Source organism: Amphiura filiformis, chromosome 1, assembly GCF_039555335.1.
Source record: "Amphiura filiformis chromosome 1, Afil_fr2py, whole genome shotgun sequence".
Lineage (NCBI taxonomy): Eukaryota > Metazoa > Echinodermata > Ophiuroidea > Amphilepidida > Amphiuridae > Amphiura > Amphiura filiformis.
The window spans coordinates 45,348,150-45,371,174 of NC_092628.1; the positions used below are offsets into that span (position 1 = coordinate 45,348,150).

Sequence of the window (23,025 nt, forward strand, 5' to 3'; positions counted from 1 at the left end):
TCAGCATTTTGAGTAAAGAATAATAAAATTTAAATATGATAGAAATCATACATTATGGCTTTAATATTTTCCACTTTTACAGTAAGAGCAAAATGTGACACGGTCTGGTCCATGGAGGTTGGAGGTATTTTTGAAAATTGAGTTATTATTATTATTACCTTATGCAAACATTAGGCTATCAAAATGAAAACACCAAAGGCCTACCATACTTGGTTCTAAAATGTCTATTTTCTTATGTATTTTATTGTTTTTTACTCCATATTTTTGCCATAATCTCAATTTCAAATTTACCACCTTTGGCCTCCATGGCCCAGATCATGTCACAAATACTAAAACCAGGTTATGTAGACAGGAGCAATGAAAAACTTCATTATAAGTATGTTGACTTTTCTTTTAAAATTTAATATTAATAATAATAATAATAATAATAATAATAAATGAGTATTTACATCTTGTACAATAGACATAATATAAATATAATTTTTACTATTTACATAATACATCTTGATATGGACGGACATTTCACATTTTGTTATGATAAGTAGCGTTTCCAATTTGTTTGGTATTTCACATAAAACTACACGTAGTTAACAACTTTAAATCACTATAAATACATAAATGTACTTTTTATAGTAAAACCTAAAGAATGGAGTGTTCAATTGTCTTGATTAACTACATCCTTTCATGAGAATTTATATGAGGAATAAGATTGTTCTCTATTCTAATAAGATCAAGTGTACATGCATATTCATAAATAATAAAATATCCATGAAGAAGACATGAACTATGTTGATAATTTGTTACTTTTTCACATTTCTTACCATTTTCGTGTTTTTTGCACACTTACATAATTGAATACCTGAGTGGAAGAAGGGCCCAACTCCAATCTTTTACAAAAATGAGTTAGACCCAGCATTTTATTGCCAGCAGACTGTTCTTCCTTGTGTGTGAAAGATGAGCCAAAATTCACTCTCTAAATAGTCTTCCACGTAAACCTAATCATGGTTTTCATGGAAGAAAGGCCCAACTCCATGGAGTTGGGCCCTTCTTCCACAAATATTGGATTAAAGAGGAATTTTGTTCATTCATGACATCTGCTTTTCACTATGATAAACGTTCTTGTTAACATATTACATACTTCTACTTGTCTTGTACAATTAATGGATAATTACCTAATTTCTGTAGCTATTTATAACACATCTGCTTACGGAACTGGCACTTGCAAGTATATTAGTGGAAGAAGGGCCCAACTCCAACCGTTGCCATGGAAACATTATATATAATTTCGAATGTATGTAATATTGTATGTTCATGTATTAAAGGTCCCCTGAAGATGAAAACATTCTGTCTATAAAACTTTTCCAAATATTAAGTTTTTTTCTTAATATCTCAAAAACAGTTTTGATGGAGTTGGGCCCTTCTTCCACTCAGGTATTCAATTTCATTAGCTGGTATCGCCCCCGGTATCGCCTTGAAAAGGTCAGATTATGGCACAAGACTTGCTCTCTCTTCTATAGATATTGCAGACCATTTATGTTGAAACAATTGAATATTCAGTAAAGAAGCCTCCACCCCATATCAAAGTGCTTCTCATTAATACCACCAATCCCAGGTGTTATTTCTATTTTCCATTATTATGTGAGCATGTACTCCCAATTCCAGAACAATTAATACAGCACTATTTTGGATTAAACAAATATTATCCTGTTTTGCCAAATGAAACATAGCTAAGGTAATGAAAAGCACATTGGAATACTGGGTCAATTTTTGGAAATAAGGGCCAAAAACATGCATTTTTATGGTGTTTTATGTATGCTATAACAACCAGCCCGAAGACTAATTTTTAGTTTATGCATTCCCATAATTGAAAAACACATTTTCGAATCTCTTTTATAATCAATTATCAAAATTAAAATAGGATATTATATTATATTAAAATTATGAGCAAACTCTAAGGCTATACTCAAGATTTTGAGTACTTAGATTTGGAACAAGTCTTTGATTTTTGGTGACTGCAATTGTAAGAAAACACGTTTTTGGCCCATTTCCCCTCAAATTGCAAAATAAATCAACATTCAACATTGGCTAAAAAAGAACAAAATATCCTGAAGGAAATATTTTATTTTTGAAAACCAATGCAAGGAGTAATCCTAACATGTGTGTATGCTTTAAAGCTTAATAATATAAAGATTCAAAACCTGCACAATTTCAAACTTATTTTGTCAACTTGATGCACATTTTGTAAGAGCAGGTCACAACAGGAGGATGTGAGTTCATAAGGGCAATGTCAGGGACTAAAGGTCACAGTCGATGCGAAAACATGATAATAATGAATGGTTGCTATGTCAGTTCTTACATAAATATGGTATACCACTATCATTTATCTTAGTACAATATTTACTTTCATTTTTTGTCCACAATTTACTTAATTGTGTTTCAGTTGAGAGTCATTTGTTTAACACAAGAAGATACTTGACTTGAATCAGAAATCATTGCATTGTTATTTCTCATATCAATCTCTACCATTATCAACTACCGTAAAACCTCGTCTACAAGTATATAGTTTTTTTGATGAAAGCTCAATTAATACGAGACATCGGAAAATATTGCAATACAATAGAATGGTCTTACAATAGTATTTGTTTGTATTGGTAATTAAGTTGCTCAAACTCCATAATAGTATAATTTTGTTGATGAATGACATCTTGATTAATTTAGCTTTCATCAAAAGCACTCTATATGCTTGTAGACGAGTATCTACGGTATTCAAAACAATTCAAATATAAGCTATGATTAATTCCACACAGTTTTAACTGTGTGGAAAGTCGTCTGTTCCACTATTCCTTATCAGCTTGCCTGAGCTTGTGCTGCTGGTGTGTCATCCACTGGGTCTGCCCCTGAAATAATAATAATAAAAATTAAACACAAAAATAAACATTATACACTTACAGAATGTTAGCTTGGAATATCATTGAGATATTTCCAGACACCAGGGCCCAAATTCACAGATGCGTATTATGTATGTCAGAAGTCTTTAGATTCATTGAAAGATCCCTTTACAACGTGGGTTTGTTGCTTTTTGCTAAATACACTAAGTTGCAGGTTTGCATTAGCCTAAACATTCAACAAGACAGCTTCCCCATGTGTAATCACCGGCAACCATGGGCAATGACACACACTTTGCATAATACTATCCTATTACGGGCATACAGGTTTAAGATTGATTTGTCTTATCACAATAAAATTATTGGAACCATCATCCTCAACTGCAGATTATTGATTATGAAATATAATGTGCTTTTATACTATTTGTAATCTATCGATACATCTAGTAAGCCCAGACGACCTTGGTTCATGTGTCTCCAATACAACACATTGTTTTCCTATGTGCATGTCTCCAATTGATGGTGTTTACACCCCCCCCCACCTACACACACCCTCCCGCCCACACACCCCTACATAAATGTTTCTGTCACCAATCGGGACTCTGTCACAAACAAGGACTTTTTTCTCCAAATTTTGTCCACCTGACTAGGAACAATTTTCAATTTACTCAAACATATATCAAACCAGGAACTTCTTTTTTTGGGGGGGGGGGGCAGAAAACCAAGTAGTATCACATCTTCAAAGCATGTATAGTACAAATTAAGTTTGTATTTTAAAGCTTGATTACTATTCTTTACAGCCACATTAATTTATCAAATAAATAAATAAATTTATTTATTTATTCTTTCTTTATTGAGGGTTATACTGCTTCAGTGACAGGCACTGCTTTTCAAGCAGGCCCTCATTGTATGTACATGTTAAAGCAACAAAATATATTACGATACACAATATTTACAAAATATCATACAGTATTTACAATGTATTTACGATATATTACAAATAAGTATAATGGTATCATCAACTACATGTCCAAGATAATTATGTAGTAAGAGGAGAAATAGGGCCTTGTTGAATGGAACAGTCCATTTTTCCCTTCATGAAAATATTCTTACCATTGTAATCGATATACAAATAATGCATACAGCCAGAATGCTCTGAAGTACAAAGTGCCGACTTTGAAGGCACGCGTACCTGCAGCAGAGACGCAGCACTGCGCACTGTTTTCCCGCTGTATACGTGCGAGTTGTCACTTTGTACTTCAGAGTTGACAAACTGTAGTAAGAGGAGAAATATTCTTACCATTGTACTCATAAACATTCAATATTTGTATACTATCACATGGTGAAATAGATGATGTCATTTGTGATTGACCAATGAAGTGGCATGAATTTGCTCATGAATATTTATAAGTCGTAATAACAGTAATACTCACATCTTAGCTCACTCTCTGCTGTATCAGCAAATGATTCTTTCTCTGCCTCCTCATCCCCCTCCTCTACCAGTTCTTCATCTTCTTTCTTCTCAAACATCTTGCTCCTCACTCTCGATATAGCCTCTGCACGTGACTCCTGAGTGTTCAGCATTGTTCTTGATTCTAAGTAATCTTGAAGGATGGTAGGGGGACGGAGACTGCTGGCGGTGGTACTTGGTCTGCTGGAAGTGCCTGGTTCTGTGTAGGAGAATGAATACATCAAATTGATTTGAGCAGGACAAAACACAATGAATTTACTAACATTGATTCTCATAATATGTGATGTGGCTTACCAAACGAGACACTTTTGGGCAGGCTATCAATTTTGAGTATTTTTTTTTTTTTTTGTATTTCATGCCTGAAATCGGGCTTTTATTTAAATCATTTCATGCGTTGCAAATAAAAACAGTACAATAATAATCATAATACAAGCACAAAAAAAATATACAATAAGAATATACAATATATACAGACAAGTTTCTGAGGAGAAATATAGTACAATACAATATAATACAATACAGTATTCACCACCGGGCCGAGACGAGCAAATAAATGGGGTCATGAAATTAATATGAATTCCAGTACACCTTTATTGATTTAAGGTGGCACCACACCCCCTGACAAACCTGTGACCATCCTTGCATTCCTCTCAACAAATTTGGAGAAAAACGCAAAAATAAGCACAAAATCGGCCAGGGGTGCAGCACCACCTTAACAGTATACATAAAATACAATAAAATACAATAAAGGCTACTATTAAGATATTTTGAGTATTTTACATATCTTAAATATAGAGATATTTTACTCCACAACGCTGTTTTCCCCAATGAAATCGGACATTCCCAAGCGAAGATATTGAGTTCGTACGTTATGGTATTATAAAATTGGAAATTGAGATATCAGCCTTTAAAAATATTATTGACAATGTTGAGAGTACGAATTGTTTTAAGAAATGTTTCCAAAAATACAAGATGCCAGTTATATTCCGGTCTGAAACTATCAGACAATATTTTAAACATCATTAACATCACAAATTTGCAACAAACCTAAATTATGAAAATATCCCCCCTGGGCAGTTTTTTTTTGCTATTACTCCATTTACGATCCTGCCCAAAAGTGTCTCATTTCAATATATACCATCTCACATATATATATATATATTTTCTATAGGTTCTTGTCTTCAATTTGTTATGCACACACAAAGACATTTATTTGTAATAATAACTTTTTTGATGAGGATTATTGAAAAAATCTCCTGATGATAGATGGAGCAAAATGAGACATGAGATAGAGCAAAGGAAGGAGAGATTGAGAGAGAAATGAAAGAGAGATGAGACATAACAGAACAGCTAAGTAGAATGGGAAGCCCACTTAAACTAGAGAAAGCAACTTCAGAAATTTCTTCATCCTGCTTTAATTTCATCTGTGCTGTGATCAAACAAAATGAATATATTTCTGTGTAGAGAGAGAGAGAACAATTATAATTACAATTGGGCTGTTCCATTTAAAATCCATACACATCTATGAAAGATGTGACCTTAATCTCTCACACAGGGGGTATAGATTTTAAATAGAGCCAGCCAGCCAGCCATGTAACTATATTTGAAATTCACACTCCCTGTGTGGAAGATTAAGATCATGCCTTCCATAGGGGTGTATGGACTTCAACTGGAATAGCCCATTATGATCTACCATCTGAGCTATCCAGCCCTATGATGGGCACCAATCCCACATGTGTACATCATATCAAAATGATGCACTTGTCAGCTGCTACATGTGTCACTTTTTACATAATAGCTAGGAATAAATACCAGACTCATCTCAAGTGGAGGTCACTTAAAACAGGGAAGTCCCGCTGGCACTATGGTTAAGGAATGTTCTCTGTTTTCTTAAACCATGTGACTTGGGGATGATTTGAAGTGACCTCTACTTAAGATTGGTCTGATATTTATTACTAGCTATTATGTACACATGTAGCAGCCAACAAGTGCATTATTGTACACATATGCCAATATCTTTGTTCAGGTGCAGGTCAGAGCCTTGATATCGTATAGCTGGGGATCACACCCACATTACAATACAAGCCGGAAAACAACAGTAGGAAAACTGAACATTTCTTTTGCCTAACATCTAATTCAATCTGCTTGATAACATGCTACATTCTTCCAATTCTCTCACCATGTTTTCTATGTGCCACATTTTCTAAGAATGCTGTCAGTAACACCAACTCCTCGCTCAATTTCTCTGTGATATCAGACACCTTGGCTTCCCTTTCCTCTGTTCTTGTCATGATTTCAGTGATGTCTTCAAGGACCAGACGATCTCTGTCTGCATTGGTGTCTTGCATTTTACGGTCTTCTACCCAGCCAGATTTCAGTTGACCTGTCATGATATAACATCAAATCCATAACAACAATTATCAGTTTCATTTTATACACTTAAGTTAGCTAATTCAATAAGGAACTTACTTTGGTACTTGAATAAGGAGCAATATGTGCAAATTGAAACTTGTGGAGTTTTTCTTTAACATAAAATCATGTGGAGAATTTTCTTTATGATACATTTTGCCCCAGACCTGGAAAATATTCAAATAGGTAAATCAGCAAATAGATTTTAAATCAAGAAGTTATCATATTTACCTCTCTGAGCCAGTAATTCATTCTTCAGTGCTTCCTGTAGCCTGGCGTTCAATATCTTCTGTGCTTTCAATGCTTCAGTTTCTTCATTCATTCTATCTATGCTCTGAAATACATTCACAAATTTATAAAATGTTAGAACTCTGTTTCTTTTCTGTGTTATGGGTAATTTTCAACATTCTTTCCAATACAAACATTTAGTATTACTAATCAGCAGTCACATATTAGATAATTTTTTAAATAAAACTAACTTCCAATATCTGTTTCCTTTCAGTCTCTACTCCTCTTTTTGTCTGCATCTCCTCTCTAAAAATTCCAGTCTGTTTAGAATTATGTTCTTTGTCATCCTGCTATTTTGTCAACTTCATGAAGCCGGGCCTACACAATACCTTACAATGTCAAAGCATAGAAATAAATAGAGTAGTATGAGAGATAGGTCACTTACCAATTTGAATTTCTCATTTTCTTCAATGACAGACCTGAGTTTTCTACCAGCATGATATATTTTCTCTTCAATCTCAGTCAGTTCTTTGGTTTGTTCTCTCATCTTACCCAAAGCTTTCTTTCTCTTACTTCTCAACTCTTGTTGCATTAACACCTGTTTGTGGCAAATAAATGGATTTCCAGTTAATATACAGTATAATATTATTGCTGGTATATTTAATTCTCAGAAACAGGTGTACGACACTGTACGTGCATAGCATTGTGTCAATGTGTGTACATACTACGCTGAAGAGCCAACTTAGCAACTGGCTGCTTAGTAGCAAGATTGTGTAGCGTGATTTGTTTTTTGTTTTTTTTACTTGTGCGTAGTTAACAATGTCGTAAGCTTGTGGGGTGCATTTGTTGTTTTCAAATGTACATGTTGCGTCTGAGAATCAAATATAGGTACAGTTCAAGGGTTAGGTTATGCAGGGTGAACTCTCTTGATAGTTTTTCAAAATGTTATTGATGACCAAGCTGGGAGGTACATTTTGCAGACATGTAAGTGGACTGAAGTGACTTTGCTGGAAAAAGTGGGTCATCATTAGAAACATCTCAAAGGCATTATTATCATTCAAACTTACCACTGTATCTTTTGCACTGGGAGTCTCTGCATATAAACATTACTTGCTGTTCAAGTGAGTGAGTTTGCTGCTTTCATTTTGGGATGTGTATCACTATTACACATTACTAACAAGTATTTTCAGATAAAGAAATGTGTTACAGTTCAAATTGCGCAACATTAATTTTTGCCCTCTTCTCAGTTTAGGCAAAATTATAAACGCGCAAAAATGTTTCTTTTGAGGAAAAAATCTATATGAAGAACAAGAAAATAGCAAAAAAATTGTTGCAATGAAAAACTCACTGTATTATTAAAAAAATCCTTGTACACCAGCTTGGTCACTCAACAAATTTGAGATTTACAGAATGAAAATGAATATGTTACACATCTTCACAGCACTACAACTTGTACAATATAAAACAAGACATATTAGGTCAGAAAAATCAACATCATACAGGAGTTAGCATTAGTAGTTAGTTTATACACACAAAAACTAATGTTACAGCTATTAATGTTACATTAACTGTGATGGGAGAGAGAACTAGCTAATTTGAAAGAGTCATACGACCAGTGCTGGTTACATGGAAGTGCAGATGGTGATAGATAAGAAATAAAACAATTTGAAGACTGCATTAAAAACGTTAGTTTGCGTCTTATTTCACCTGTTTATCAAACTCAGAAACGATTTGTTTATGATTTGTCATGACGATAGAAATTTTGAAACGCAGCGGTAAAACAGCGTTCCCTTTAGTTAACCCTCAAACATACAGACTATATCCAAAGTGAGGTCTTAGTAATGGAAAACTTTTTTCCCTGCTGGCACAATGTCAATGCCTAGAAAAGTTGCTTCTTGCTTTGTAAAAGTACATAATTTGTCCTCATTTTCTGCAATTAATTTTCTCTGATGAATGCATGAGATGAATTAATATTCCTTTTAGATGTTACTAACCAATCACATGCTGTGGGAAGTTAATTGTTAGATGAAAACTAGTATTTTTAATTCAGTCTCAAATGTACACATTTGTTCTAAAACTATTGCTTTGGACCACTGGACCATTTGATCACCAGCAATTTGGCATAGAGTAACACAGCAAATGCAGTTTAAAGTATGAGCGAGCGTAACAAGACTAATTACTGTAAGCACAATATGTCCACAGCAAGAACTTTTTGTGATTTGGAGAGAACCTTTGTCTTTGCAGCATGAAATTTTCATGAAATTGACTCATTTATTTAATTGGAAAAAAACATCTATGAGCATAAACAGTTTATGAATCCCTGTCATTTGCAATATTTTTTTTGTGACATAATACAAGTCACTGAGAAAAGCTGTACATTATCGTAACACTTGTGCTTTATTATGTAAGTTATGAAGTCAAAAGTAAAGGTGTGGTAAAAGACTAGAACTTCCCCCAGCTGTAACATATGTCAAAATAGGCATGTCAGAACAAGACAAGACACTGCATGAGGGAGGGGTATTGGTATATGGGTGTTTTACTATAAAGCATATGATAGCAGGATGGGATTATGAGTAGTACATATCTGGCTTTGATTTTCAACACTGCATTCCGACAATTACGTAATCTGTGTAATCTGACAATATTAATCATAGAACGTCTAAACTTGACACACACAAATAAGCTCACTGCAAGCTTGTATATACACATTCACAAATAAGCTGGCACAAGCTTGTAAGCATCCAGTTATTTATAACAAGTATATTGGGAAGTTGCAATAAGCTCACGAAGAGCTTGCAACAAGCTAACAAATTAAATATATGCTTCTTGTTGTCATATAGGGATGTGATTGTGCAAAAAGAAAACTGTATAAACCTGATGCGATACTGGACTAGGGCTAGGTGTAGGAGAGGGTGCCAAAGCTGTTCCTTGGGCAACTATTCCTTTGTTGGTTTTTGGCTTCTTGTTGACTTTCTGTTCTCCATATTAAGTCATGATGAAGTTAAAGAAAGCATGCATAAAGAGTGAGATAAGAACATGGAATTCAATTGATAAAAGTCTTAAAGTGTACAAAGAATGGAAATGCATTTTAGCTTGTACAGTACACTTTTAGTTTATTTCTGGTATGAAACTATGATCCCACATTTAAAAGAGCATTTCAAGATTGTTTTGTCATATGCAGAAGCTACAATTCTAGTGACTGCTTTATAATTATACAACCATGTTAGTTGACAGCGTTTCCTGTATGCATTGCAAGTTTGCTGGTAGCATGCAGAACACTACGTGCATCAACTTAAATTAAGAAGAAAAAAATGCCCAAAAATCTTGAAATGCTCCTTTGAGATATCAATGAAGATGAAATGAAATCTATTGGTATTGTGGCTACATGAATATAATATGTATGTTTAATACTCCCCATATGTATACTACATCTTAAGTCCTAAATCCCATCATAAGTTTCCATCAAATCCATCATAACTCTTCCAGTAAAGTAAAAAAAGTAAAGGGGACAAACCTGTGTTAACAGGTCAGAGTGCCCATTATTTTTTCGAAGTGACTTGGGCCAGACTCCTCCATATAATGTTGCAGCAGGTGATCACTAAGCCTCCTCCACCTTCCTGACATTAAATAATGCCAGTATCCATTTGTACACCAGGGTGGGGAGAGTCAATAGGGGTGAAGAGCCTTGCCTAAGTACACAACATGTCGACAACATGGGGATTTGAACCCACACCCTTGTGCTACCACGCAAGTTGAAGTCTTAGACCGCTGTGCCAAAATGCCACCAATAGGATCATTATGTTAGAGTTACAATGGATTTGGACGACTTATGATAATTTGATGGACTTACGATGCGTTGTAACCTTTAGTGAAGTCCACCCCATGAATGTAATAGATTCTACTGACTAAAGATATATATATGGCTCTATGCATGCATGTTTGATATTGATCATACTCCCCATATAAGTAGACAATGTAGACGATGACTCTGATATAGTAGCTAGTCTACTGGGAGGTAATTCTGTGCTCTTAACTGCAAATACTCTGCTTCTATGCTGCTTGATTCAATGAGTCATTCATATTGCAATATGGTTAATGTAAGCATGCAGAAAAAGATATTATTATATAATATGAAGCTTTTAGCCAAATTTTTAATACTACACAGTAATATCATGCAAGATATTCTGATACTGAACGGGTGAGCACATTTGCACTGGCACGCGCAACTCAAAGCATTTCTCGGTATACATGTGCTTTGGAGAAACCAAAGCAGGCGTAATTGATTGAGTTATGCAGTTTGTTTTTTTGTACCGCTGGCAAACATGATGAAAATGATTGCACCAAACGACTGGTTATTTCCAACATGTTTATTTTGATATGCCGGCACTCAAAAAGCATAGAAAAGGTTTCATATTATATAATAATAATAATAATATTGGATGGCTTATTTTTATGTTTCTCATATCACACTCAAAGCCATCCAATATCATATAAATAACAACTAATAAAGCAAAGCAACAGTTTTATGCATTGTCATAGCAAATAAACTGGTTTGAAATTAATTAGTCATTAGTTTTTCAAAATAATCAAAATAAAAACTGTAGTCAATGTGATGAACAGGTATTTAAAATAGCAGCTTGCAATGTAGTAGCATTTACAAAGCATCTATTGAATCCATCAACTGTAACTGGAAAACCCCTATTTTTAATATCTTTAAGTTCTATGATACCAAGAGTAGTTAACAAAGCTTAGCCATGCATTATGTACATTGCCAACTAAATTTAGTGAATCACTGATGCTCAATATGGCCAAGAAGATGTTGGTCGATCTGATATTTTTTTTCTTTTTACATTTTTTGTTGTTGAAAACATCATAGCTAAAACATGTATTTTTGGCTTAGCTTACAAAGTTTTGAAACAGATTAGAAATGACACAAATTTGTTTAGAAAAATTTTAGGATGTCAAAAATTCTGAAAGAATAAGAAAGAAAAAAACAATTTCTGGAATTTCCAAAATTAAGTATTCTTCAGTACAGTAAAAAACTTAAGCATTAGCATAGGGTTTGGTCCGACGAGGACAAGCAAACAGTATGTGACACATGTCTTGTAAGCTAAACAAGTTGTTTGTTGCATAACACATTGTTTCTGTTTAAGTTGAAATTGGACTAACAGTTCCTTAGATACAAATATCTTAATGTTGCATACAATAAGGCTAAAAAAATTGTTATGTCACATTGTTTGTTTCAGCTGAAACGGTAAATTCATTTTTTTTTTAGATAGTTTTTTGCCGAAAAGTTACTTGATTCGAAACTTGAATTGTTTAGGTATAAAACAATTGATATTTGTACTTCAATTGTGTAAATCAACCACAATTTTATTCTGTGTACTTTTGAACACTTGAAAATGACATCTTAATTCAAAATTTAGTTTAAAAAAACCTCATTCCGCATTCGTTTTTGAAACGGCCATGGGCTTTGAGACATAACAATTTTTTTTAGCCTAATGAAAAATAAAAGAAGTTTAACACTTCTTTCAACTGAGTAGGGTTTAAGTTTTCCCTAGTGAATTCCTTGCAACGGTATCTCAAAGTCGTTTTAAGGGATAAATGACTCATCTTGCCTGACTGTGTCACATAATATGTTTAGTGGAGTTAGGAAATACATTGTAACTGCTTCTTTGTAACCTTTCTAAAATTAGGTGTAACATCATTCTCAACACACCCTCTATGCATCAAATAATCGGGTTTTTTTTTGCAAATTGCAACACTATTATATGGATACTATAGATGGTTAACATGATACTAAAATCAGGTATAACAACATGCTCAGCATACCTTCCTGTACATACCTTTTTGCTACTTGCATTACTATAGATACCACTCACATAAAGCACGATAAAGTAGTTTACCTCTATCTAATAACATTTTGAATCCTACAGGCACTTGTTCTTTGACTTGTTGTTATTGCATGCAAAGTGAATACTTCTTCATACTAAACCAATAATCATTCATATACATGTCTAAGATGTACTGTTTATGCAAAATTTGATACTTTTGTTAAGTTGAACATCAACTTTATTTTATATAGCTATAAAAACATGCTACAGGCAAAAATAGTTAATCAAAATTACAATGTTAATTTGTGTCTTTGTAGATTTGTGAAGCAAAAATGTTTGAATAACTTCTAAAATTTAACTCATAAACTATGCAACTGGACTCATGTTTTTGAGAGGCTACGGTATTGAATAAATTAATCTACAAGCCTACAAATGCATCTATATAAAAGTTCTTTTCTCTGCATACTTACAGTTGGATTAGTGAGTTTGACAATTTCCTTCTTTGTTATCTGACTCTGATCTATGAGACTTGACTTCTGATTTTTCAACTCTGAAGAAAGAACAAAATGACACAAGATGTGTAAAATATGTGTACATCCAAATCAAAACGATGCACTTGTTGGCTGCCACATGTTTCTCTTTTTACATAGAAATAAATACTAGTACCAGACTCATCTCAAGTGGAGGTCACTTAAGATCATCCCTAAGTCACAAGGTTTAGGAATACAGAGAACATTCTTAAACCATGTGAATTGGGAATGATTTGAAGTGACCTCCACTTGCGATGAGTCTGGTATTTATTACTAGCTATTTTGTAAAAAGAGACGCATGTAGCAGCCGACAAGTGCATCACATATGTGTACATTTTCATCCAGGCTTGCAATGCACCATAATATATATGTAAAAATGCAGTGTGAATTTCAAATGGAATGAACACATTAGGCACCTCCATTTGAAAATGTACCCTCCCTCTGTGGAAGATTCAGGTTGGGTCTTTCCCAGTAGGTGTATGAAATTCAAATGTAGCTGCCTAGTGTGTTCATTCCATTTGAAATTCATACTCCCCTTGTGGAAGATATTTTCCAACTCCACACGGGTAGTGTGTGTTTTAAATGGAACAGCCCAGAACTAGCAGATACTGTCTTTTACTCGAAACAGCAGACTGATTCCAAAACATTCAAGATATTTGCCTCTTAATAAAAAAAATTTAAAAAATCTGCTATTTTGTTCATTTGTAGATACTAAATTTCATCGCTGTTCTGTCAAAACCTCCTAACTCTAATAGCTGCTCGATGTTAAATATATATTGTACACATTTAACACCTAGCAGCTATTAGAGTTAGGAGGTTAATTATTATACACATTTAACACCTAGCAGCTATTGGAGTTTGATTCAAAGTGACCTGTTTTCTACCCACTAAACAAGATACACATAAACCAGATAAATAGATAATAAATTCCATTTTTATGAGAATTCAAAGCGCTGTAATTTCGCTGCCACTGGTAAATCATCAGAATCAGATTGCATCAACTAGGCCAGTTGAAAATTGAACATCCCCTCAAAAATGATACATGACCGGGGGAGTTAATTAGAGAAAATACGGTCTATATAATTGTAAAGAACGGAAAAGATATATTCCTATATAATAAAACTTACTGACAATCTCTTTCTTAGTTCTCTCATATTCTTCCATTCTTTGTATGTAGAGTTTCTCCAGAGCTTCAAAATCTGGAGTCTTCCCCTCGATCTCTTTCATCTTCACTTCAACAGTCTTCTCTAGCGTTACAATATTATCCTGAAAGTAAATTAAAATCATCAAGATAATATTATGTTCGGTTTATAATATCAATACACAAAATAGGTAAAAACATGTTCAGTCTCGACTATTTGAGCTCACAAACTTCAGAATTCTGTGAGTATAATGTAGTACGGACTATATGCACTCAAAAAGTTTTAATTAACTTAGTGTGACGAACGTTCTCGTTCACGCCACTCGAGCATGACAACATGCCCCACAGAGAGTTTATGAGGATGCAGCTGGTGTGTGGGATTACGCACATCTATATAAATAAAAGGAAGTCGCTAAATCTTGTTCGCGAATAGACTCAGAGATGATTTCACTTTCAGCTCTGATTTATTCGTACATTGATCGGGTACATATTGCCATTAAACCATCTGACGCTCATTTTTGCAAAACTATTCAATCACTATGGAAATAACAAAAAAATTGGTCGGTTGCTAGGCCGTTGAGGTCAATAACCTTACGCTTCAGGTCATGACCAAAAAGCGCGTCAAATGCATCGCCACATTAGTGGCGTAGTCACGCACCCTGACACGTATAGACTACCCCGTAGTCCACTTGCCCATTGTGCATACTCTGGATATTGTATTTAAGCTTAAAACTCTGATTTAATTAATGTGTGCACAATTGATAGATTTTCACATCTGATCAGTCACCCTACTCCCTCTGTTTGTTAGCTTCCCAAGTGGACTACTGACATTGCCTTTATGTTAAGATTTTTAACACGGGACTCTATGGAGAGTTAGGCCAATTTCTGGCCTAACTAAAATTATGGCGATGATGTAATGCATCTTTAAATGGATCTGCCTTGCCATTGGTCACCCCTACCTCGCTATGGTTTAAATCGCCTGGGCCCGCGCCAATACCATTAACTACACCGTAAACAACTGTCTGTGGTATTAGCGGCGCTTTTGTGTTGACGCGAAAGTTAATCTCTCATCAAACATCAGCGCCAGCATTTGTGGTTAATGGACTGATAAACAAGTATGCTTGACAGTGTGTTTTAGAGAGCAAAGTCCAGGGGTAAAGTTCTGCTTACAATTCAAAGTTCATAGTCGAAATTTCGGGTTCGCTATCAATAAACTGGTAGATTCCAAAATCAGAATTGTTCAGTATTAAAGTGAGCCGTTATAATTATGCAAGATAATGTTGCATTCAATTACTTTTATTGTCACTAATCGCCTGATATTTTTAACTCTTTATGACCATTTTACTATTGAATACTTTAATTTTAATAAACATCAGTATAATTTTGAGTTCAACGAAATGGGTTCATCATGACTAATAATAACATATTTTTAATAAAATTCGACTATGGCATAGTCTATGACACATACTGCGTCTGGGTTTATAGGTCTCGCGCCGCAGATAGGTCGCGCGCCGCAGAGGGTTGTCTGATGGTCTGAGGAGGGGGGTGGTGTCCACTCAGAATTGAACACATGATCAAAATAAAGGCCTAGGCCTAATTGAAGCCATTTCGGGACCATTTTTGTTTTGTCATTGCTTTAAAGTGTACAGGTGTCCAAAACAGAAGCCAAAACGGACACTTCTTTATACGCAGGGGGTATCAAGGGGGGGCTGAGTATTTTGAAAAAAATCAAAATAAAGGCTCAATTAAAGCACCATTTTGACACTAATGTTGTTATCATCGTTTAAAACGTAAGTGTACAGCTGCTGTCCGAAGCAGAAGCAAAAACGGACACTTCTTAATACCCAGGGGATGTGGCCCCTGAGTAGGCCCTATTTGAAAAAAAATTCAAAATAAAGACCGAATTGAAGCTATTTCACACCACTTTGACACTATAATAGTTGTTATCGGATGTCCAAAACAAGCTTCTTATCAATACGCGGAGGGAGGGTGTCTGATGGATGGTGCGCCGGGGAGGGGGTGCACTCGAATATGAAAGTAACGTACCTGTCCCTACCCGAGTATGACACTAGGGTCTATCGAAGGCGATTATGCTAAAAAAGGGGATCATTTAGTGGGGGCCTCCAAGAAAATGTGTGAGAACGCTAAAATTCAGTGCCATTAACCGTAAAATATAACTTTCTGGGCAACGTTTTGTGAAAAATTGCCTTTTTGAAACTTAAATTTGTTCACAATGCGCTCGAAGCCCAAAATATTTGCAGATTTGGTGTAAATTACTAATAAAAAAGGGGGTCATTGGGTGTAAAAAAAAAAAAAAAGGGGTCATTGGGTGACAGATTTGCAAAATAAATCTGAGGGATTGAGTGAGTATATACAACATTATCACAGATCTGGATATTCACTTTTAAAAGTTTAGCTTCTTACATGACAGGAGTGATGATTATCAACATCTGATTATTACTGGATGAATAATCTACACCAAGACAGCATGATTATCATCACCGTTTACTCCCGTTTACTAAACACTCCCGTTTACTACCGCCCCCGTTTACTCAACTAGCCTAAGTCATTTTTTGTAAATTTGAGAACAAAGAACAAAATGTGGTTAAAGCATGCATCAGTTGCATAATCACCCTAATTATTTTGGATTATTCCCTTTCATTTGTATCATTATCATCTGTTCTTGTGCAAAGATTGGTGAATAAATATGTTTAAATGCATGTTTGAACCATATTTTGTACTTTGTTCTCAAAATTACAAAAAAGACTAGGCAATTAGCATAGCAGGCTGACGATATTCTTTTCCTTTAATTCAATTACAAACTACAGTATTTGGTATGATATTCTTAAATTTGACTTATCATTCATGTATAATTTAAGTCATATATATTTCAGGAAACAAAAGGTGTAATCTGACATTGACCCCGTTTACACAGAGCCTGAAGTCGACTTTGAACTCGACTTCATTTGTGTGTAAACAGGGTTTTCGTAATTTGAACTCGACTTCAGAAGTCGACTTCAAATGATGACCCGGAGCAAACTTCAAACTTGACTTTTGCAGTGCAAACGAACACATAAGTATAGAAGTCGACTTCATAATGGTTATTTGAAGCATGAGCAAGTGATGGCATAAAAGTCTAATTCACAATTTGTTTTGAAGTCGACTACTGTGCATTAACACCCAGTTACAAAATAATTTATGTTAATCCTTAGTCGCAATCTGAATTTGATGTCGCAATTGAAGTCAACTTCTCTCTGTGTAAATGGGGTCATTGTTTCTAATCGGTCACTTATCACAATAATAGAGCAACATATTCGCTATAGAAGTGACGTAATTAATCGGATTAACTACCATAGCAATAGATGAATACAATTTTGATTATATCGCCCTGTACTGCAACATTCACTCTGTACCTATGCTTTGAACCATAAATGTCAAAGAACAGGGATAAAGACATGTATCGTAATTCTATAGAATATGCATATTATGCTGATCACTCGCACCTGTTAGAGCACAATCTGCTTGTAGTGCAGGGTGATCTATTATAACATTGTATTCATCTATTGCTATGGTAGTTAATCCGATTATTACGTCACTTCTATGGCGAATAGTACACAAGCTTACCTGTAATGTATTTATCCTTGTTTCCAGACCAGTTTTCATTTCATCAAATTTGAATTGAGCTTCTTTCTGCTCTTGTCGTAAAGCTTTGATTTTGGCATCATCTGAACGGATGTCAATCTTAAGCTTGCCTCCCTGCAATATGAGATGCATTGTTATATCATGAATAGTTTGCTGGAGAGTTGCTTTGTAATTTGGTTTTGCATGCCATTGTTTCAAGATATGTTAAAACACAGAGTAGCTAAAATTGTTACGTTTTTGGGGGGCTTATAAACGCTGTTTGATATGAGTCCATCAGCTTGTTTTAACAGAAAATTTATAACTGTTTTATCCATCATCATTTGTAAGGTAGGAAGATTCTCAAGGCACAGCAATGTACATTTAAACAAATTAAAGTGAATATAACATGTTTTGACATTCACTTTTAAAAAATACAGTTATACTTCAAGAACAAGCACTGAGGCCATGATTTGTCAACCTAATGCATATGAAGCCTAAGCTTGAGCATGGCATGCTGTATTGATCTTAAGCTACTCAATGTTGCTTTCCTTGGGCATGTGCTATGTGCCGGTATTATGCAGAGGAATCATGGCTCAGTCCTGCCTGTCCTGTGTCCAGACTTTCAATAAAAACCTCTTAGCAAATTGGTTGTTTAAAAGATTACAAGTCCCTCACCTCTTTTGTCAAATCAATCTGATCTTGTTTAGCTTGATCAATTCTCCTGTTCAGTTCATTCATATATCTACTGAAAGACATCTTGAAACTATCAATTTCTCTTGTCAGTGCATCACGCTTTTCTTGCAGCTCTGTCCGCTCTTTCCTTTCTTTTGTGAGAGCGTCTCGGAAGTCGGTTATTGATTTTTCTAGAAGTTGAACTGTGATCCTGCAGGTAATTAAGAGAATAAAGGTAAAAATGTTGTTTATTTATTGCTCATATGATGATATGATGCATTAACATGGTTATTACTATCTAATCTGTCTTGGCTGATTCCATGTCTCTCAGTTCCTTGTTCCTACTGTTCCGCTTTTCTCTCCTCTCACCCTTTCTCGTCTTTCCCTTTTTCTAACAATGTCCTCTAACATACTTTTTGGCATCAGTATTGTCCCTAGAACTCTAGCGTTAACATTAACACATTTTCAATAGATTGGTTTGGTTAGAAGTGGCCAGTGCTTCGCCTGCTAATTCTGCCCAGGTCCAGGAAAGGCACCCACCCTTTCTGAAGTTTGAGATGATATACACTTACCATGAAGTGTCCATAGTCACAAAATAATGATACCCCAAATCAGTTATCTATACTCAGTTTTGCTAGTACAGTTTTTAAATATTTTCTTTATTCCTCACCAAGCCTATACTTTATGAAAAACATCTTACCTAGATTCATTATTCTATCTTCATGTTGAATATCAGATTTTGTTATTTATTAAGTGGCTTTTATATTTGCAATTTGCACTATTTACTAGCACATTTGTACCTTTTTCAAAAAATTCCAAAATCTAAATATTTTATGAATCGTAAGGTAATTCTTGTTCAGCAAACCACTAATTGTCCTTGCAAATTATCAATCATCAATATTAACAACATCCATCATCACTTACAGGTGATTTTCCTCCAGTTGCTTCATCCTATACTCCATCTCATCATTCTCCTGCTTCATGCGAGCTGTGTCTCCAGCTTTTTTGGAGAGTTCACGCTTTTTGTCTTGAAGGCTGTTCACAAAGACAGAAAACAAAAACAAAAAGACAGATCAATTTTGTTTCAGCATATACATGTACAAAACTCCAGGACAAAACTAGTTGTATTCTCATGACAATATAGACAACTTACTGCTCTACAGTTACAGTACCATTAAAATTGCAGTCATTCCTAATGTTCACCTTGCATTTTATAAAAAAAAACATTGTCCAATATTTTTACGTTCTATTTTCTATCTTACGTTAAGGAGTACCATTAAAACAATACGTATCCAAATGTTGAGTTGTAGTGCTCCAGTGCTTTTGATATGAGAAGCAAAAACGTGTATACCCATGCCCCATAGGATAATACACTTCCGGTATGGTTACTACAATTCACCAAAATCTCTGCCTTGATAAATTAAAATGGGGAATGATGCTATCAATCAGGTTACACCTATTTAATAATCAGTTCTGTTCTGTTATTGAAGTTGTTGCTGCTAATTCTAAAAAGTTTATTGTGTTTGAATAAATATGTGCCCATAAAATGCATTATTAGAAGCATATGAAAAATTTGTACTGAAAATGTCACCTCTATAGTTTTAAATGGTATTTGTTTACATCAATTATACTTTGTCAACGACTACTGTCTTTGTCATGTTTTTTTTTTTTTTTTTTTGGTTTTCAAATTGTACTTGTTCACATCACTTACACTTTGTCCACTTCGCTGACCTTTTGGGCATCTTCTTCTCTTATGGTCATAGCTTCATCACACTCTGAAAATATAAATCAAATTACTAGGTTGTTCAACTGACAATTCAAATGCAACACATCTTGGAATGGTCAATGGATTTTTTTCCATTTTTTAAAATATTTATTGTTATGTGGGTATATGGATAACACATGTTTCAGTATTTTTTTTTCTATATTCTCTCACCTCGCTTGCTTCTGGTCCATGTATCAATAAGCTTATCATATTCTGTAGTTGCATTAATGATTTGAGTTTCAAGCTACAAAGAACAAAACAAGAAAGATAAAAATTACAAAATGATTATCTAATTGACTAGTGAGTTTTACTTAAAAAGTTTTATTTAAAAAGTGAAGATGACGTAATAAAAGTTTAAAATAACTGCCTAAGTTACTCAATACTGCTGGAGTACAATTACTGCTTCACTCAATACTGTGAGAAAATGCTGAAGCTGTATGTAATATGCAAAACAGTTAATAGAGAGTATAGACTCCAAATAGCCATATGCATAATGGTAAATCAGTCCCACTATATGCCACAGTTTGTCTGTCAGAGGCATGGCCAAAGATTTTTGTGGTACACTATTATGCCATCCATGTGAGCGATACACAAACATCTGTATTTTCTAATCTAACCTCTCAGGTAATCACTCTGTAACACATAATATTGAACATCCAATTATGTGCTCCATTAAATTACCACACAGTCTATCATTACAAAAATAGTCATTCAATACTAGTGTCTGACCGATGAGGTCATTATCTGAATGAGGTCATTATCTCAATTCCCTTTTTGATCGGCCGATCTGATCACCGATCACCGATACCCCAACAGTAAACAATGGCTGAATGGACCGTGAGTAAATGTCACCCGTAGGCCTACGTTGAAGGGTATTTGTACCGTTGTACGCAATGATTTGTGTATGCACTGAGCATAAAAAACACTCCCGTATTAAAGTATTTAATTCGGCCATGATTCAGCTGATGATTATGTTAAGTTCAATTTACATTCCCCCCCCCCCTAATGTTCGAGTTCGTCAATTTAATATTGTGTGTATAATTTGCCCGGATAAATTGTGTTTACGTTCAAGCAAAATCGGCACGCTGCACGTAGCTCTCTCCGATTTGTGACAAGCACAAAAATGTTGACTCGCTATGTAAATTTAATATCGACCCCAGCATGCTCAGGACATACGTAATCATTATTATTATCATGTTGACGTCGCGTCAGTGAGAAAAGTTTTAAATAAAGAGAAATTTTAATAAAAACATTTGCTTACCTTGCTTCTCTTGTCTTGTCCGTTATTTTTTTAGTACATTGTAAAATACTTGTTAAGTTGTCAGCTTTTAATTAACATTTCAAACATTAATTCATTATTATTTTGAACTCACGTAAAGGCCGAAGTTTACTGAAAACAGACAAAAAATATTTTTACAGGTCCCCTCGAACACGAGTAGTGGTACGAGTGCCATACGACAGCTGATTTTAACCACTTCAGCTCCATCAACATTATAATAATTTATGCATATGACGTACTAGGGAATACCTAGGAATTCCCTTCGTGATTGGTTGGTTGTGCAAAGCTGTTTACAGAATTCACGTGTTGGGAGATTAAGAGATGAAATCGTCCTTAACAGGATAAGCGCGAAAGTGCGTGATTCCAATATGACGGTCGGCTCATTTGTTTGACCGTTTGTTCCCATTGGGGTTGATCGATCAAAAATCATCGGGGATCAGCGACAAGTTTTGCTTAGTTGTATCATGATCTTAGCCTGCCTAATTTTACACATGGTTGCACAATTTCGCGGCATTGTAAATTTGTAATAATTTGTTATCCTCAAATATTAAAAACCTCTGCATGAGTAAACATTCATTCATACAAATAGCCCGGAGCACATGCAGAGATTCCCACGTGCGTAAATAGCCTTGTGTCAAGTTTATAAAGTAAAATTGACAACAATGCAAACATTAATGTATGACATAGATAGCCAAAATGGACTTGTACACAGTCTAGTAAAAACACACGCTCATAAAACGTGCTCTTGGATTGGTCGAAGAACATCCAGTTAAGCTTAACAAACCAATCACAAGTATCGTTTTATGTTGACTTTGGATGGACCTGCATGACATCGTACATGCTCAGTCAAACAAAACCAACAAACACGCTGCGCGCGCTGGCTGATACACATGATACATGCAGGGAATAATTTACTGATTATCTCAGCTGAGCTGCATGCCTGAATCACGGTATGATTATAGGTTTCATAGCCTACAAAGCTTGTTCTTTCGCTAAATATCGCTTGATTTAACTAATTATCAAAATTTGAAGAAATTTACCAATAAATGTATACTTGTTTGTCTTGTTAGGCTTCAACAATGATACTGGGTGATCGGTGCATTAACATTGGCGGATGAAGGAAAGATCGGCCGATGCCGATCACCACCGATAAGCTAAAAATCGGGCCGATTCGGAAGCTGCTGATCTGA

The 23,025-nt window shown here is 34.9% G+C and overlaps 1 protein-coding gene across 2 annotated transcripts in view; it reads right to left on the minus strand.

The window, feature by feature from the left end:
- Positions 1–410: 410 nt before the first annotated feature.
- Positions 411–23,025, minus strand: part of LOC140147697 (uncharacterized) — a 42,477-nt gene continuing 19,862 nt past the window's right edge. The window contains exons 11-23 of one of the 2 annotated variants that reach the window (XM_072169467.1): positions 20,728–20,800; positions 20,503–20,566; positions 19,716–19,826; positions 18,795–19,002; positions 18,123–18,254; positions 14,485–14,623; positions 13,298–13,377; positions 9,868–9,966; positions 7,439–7,591; positions 6,997–7,099; positions 6,536–6,739; positions 4,319–4,555; positions 411–2,897 (exon numbers count right to left, since the gene is read on the minus strand). In XM_072169467.1, coding sequence (XP_072025568.1) covers positions 2,848–2,897; positions 4,319–4,555; positions 6,536–6,739; positions 6,997–7,099; positions 7,439–7,591; positions 9,868–9,966; positions 13,298–13,377; positions 14,485–14,623; positions 18,123–18,254; positions 18,795–19,002; positions 19,716–19,826; positions 20,503–20,566; positions 20,728–20,800 — 1,653 coding nt within the window. In that variant the 3' untranslated portion in view covers positions 411–2,847. The remainder of the gene's footprint in view (positions 2,898–4,318; positions 4,556–6,535; positions 6,740–6,996; positions 7,100–7,438; positions 7,592–9,867; positions 9,967–13,297; positions 13,378–14,484; positions 14,624–18,122; positions 18,255–18,794; positions 19,003–19,715; positions 19,827–20,502; positions 20,567–20,727; positions 20,801–23,025) is intronic. The other variant, XM_072169473.1, reaches the window with a different exon arrangement.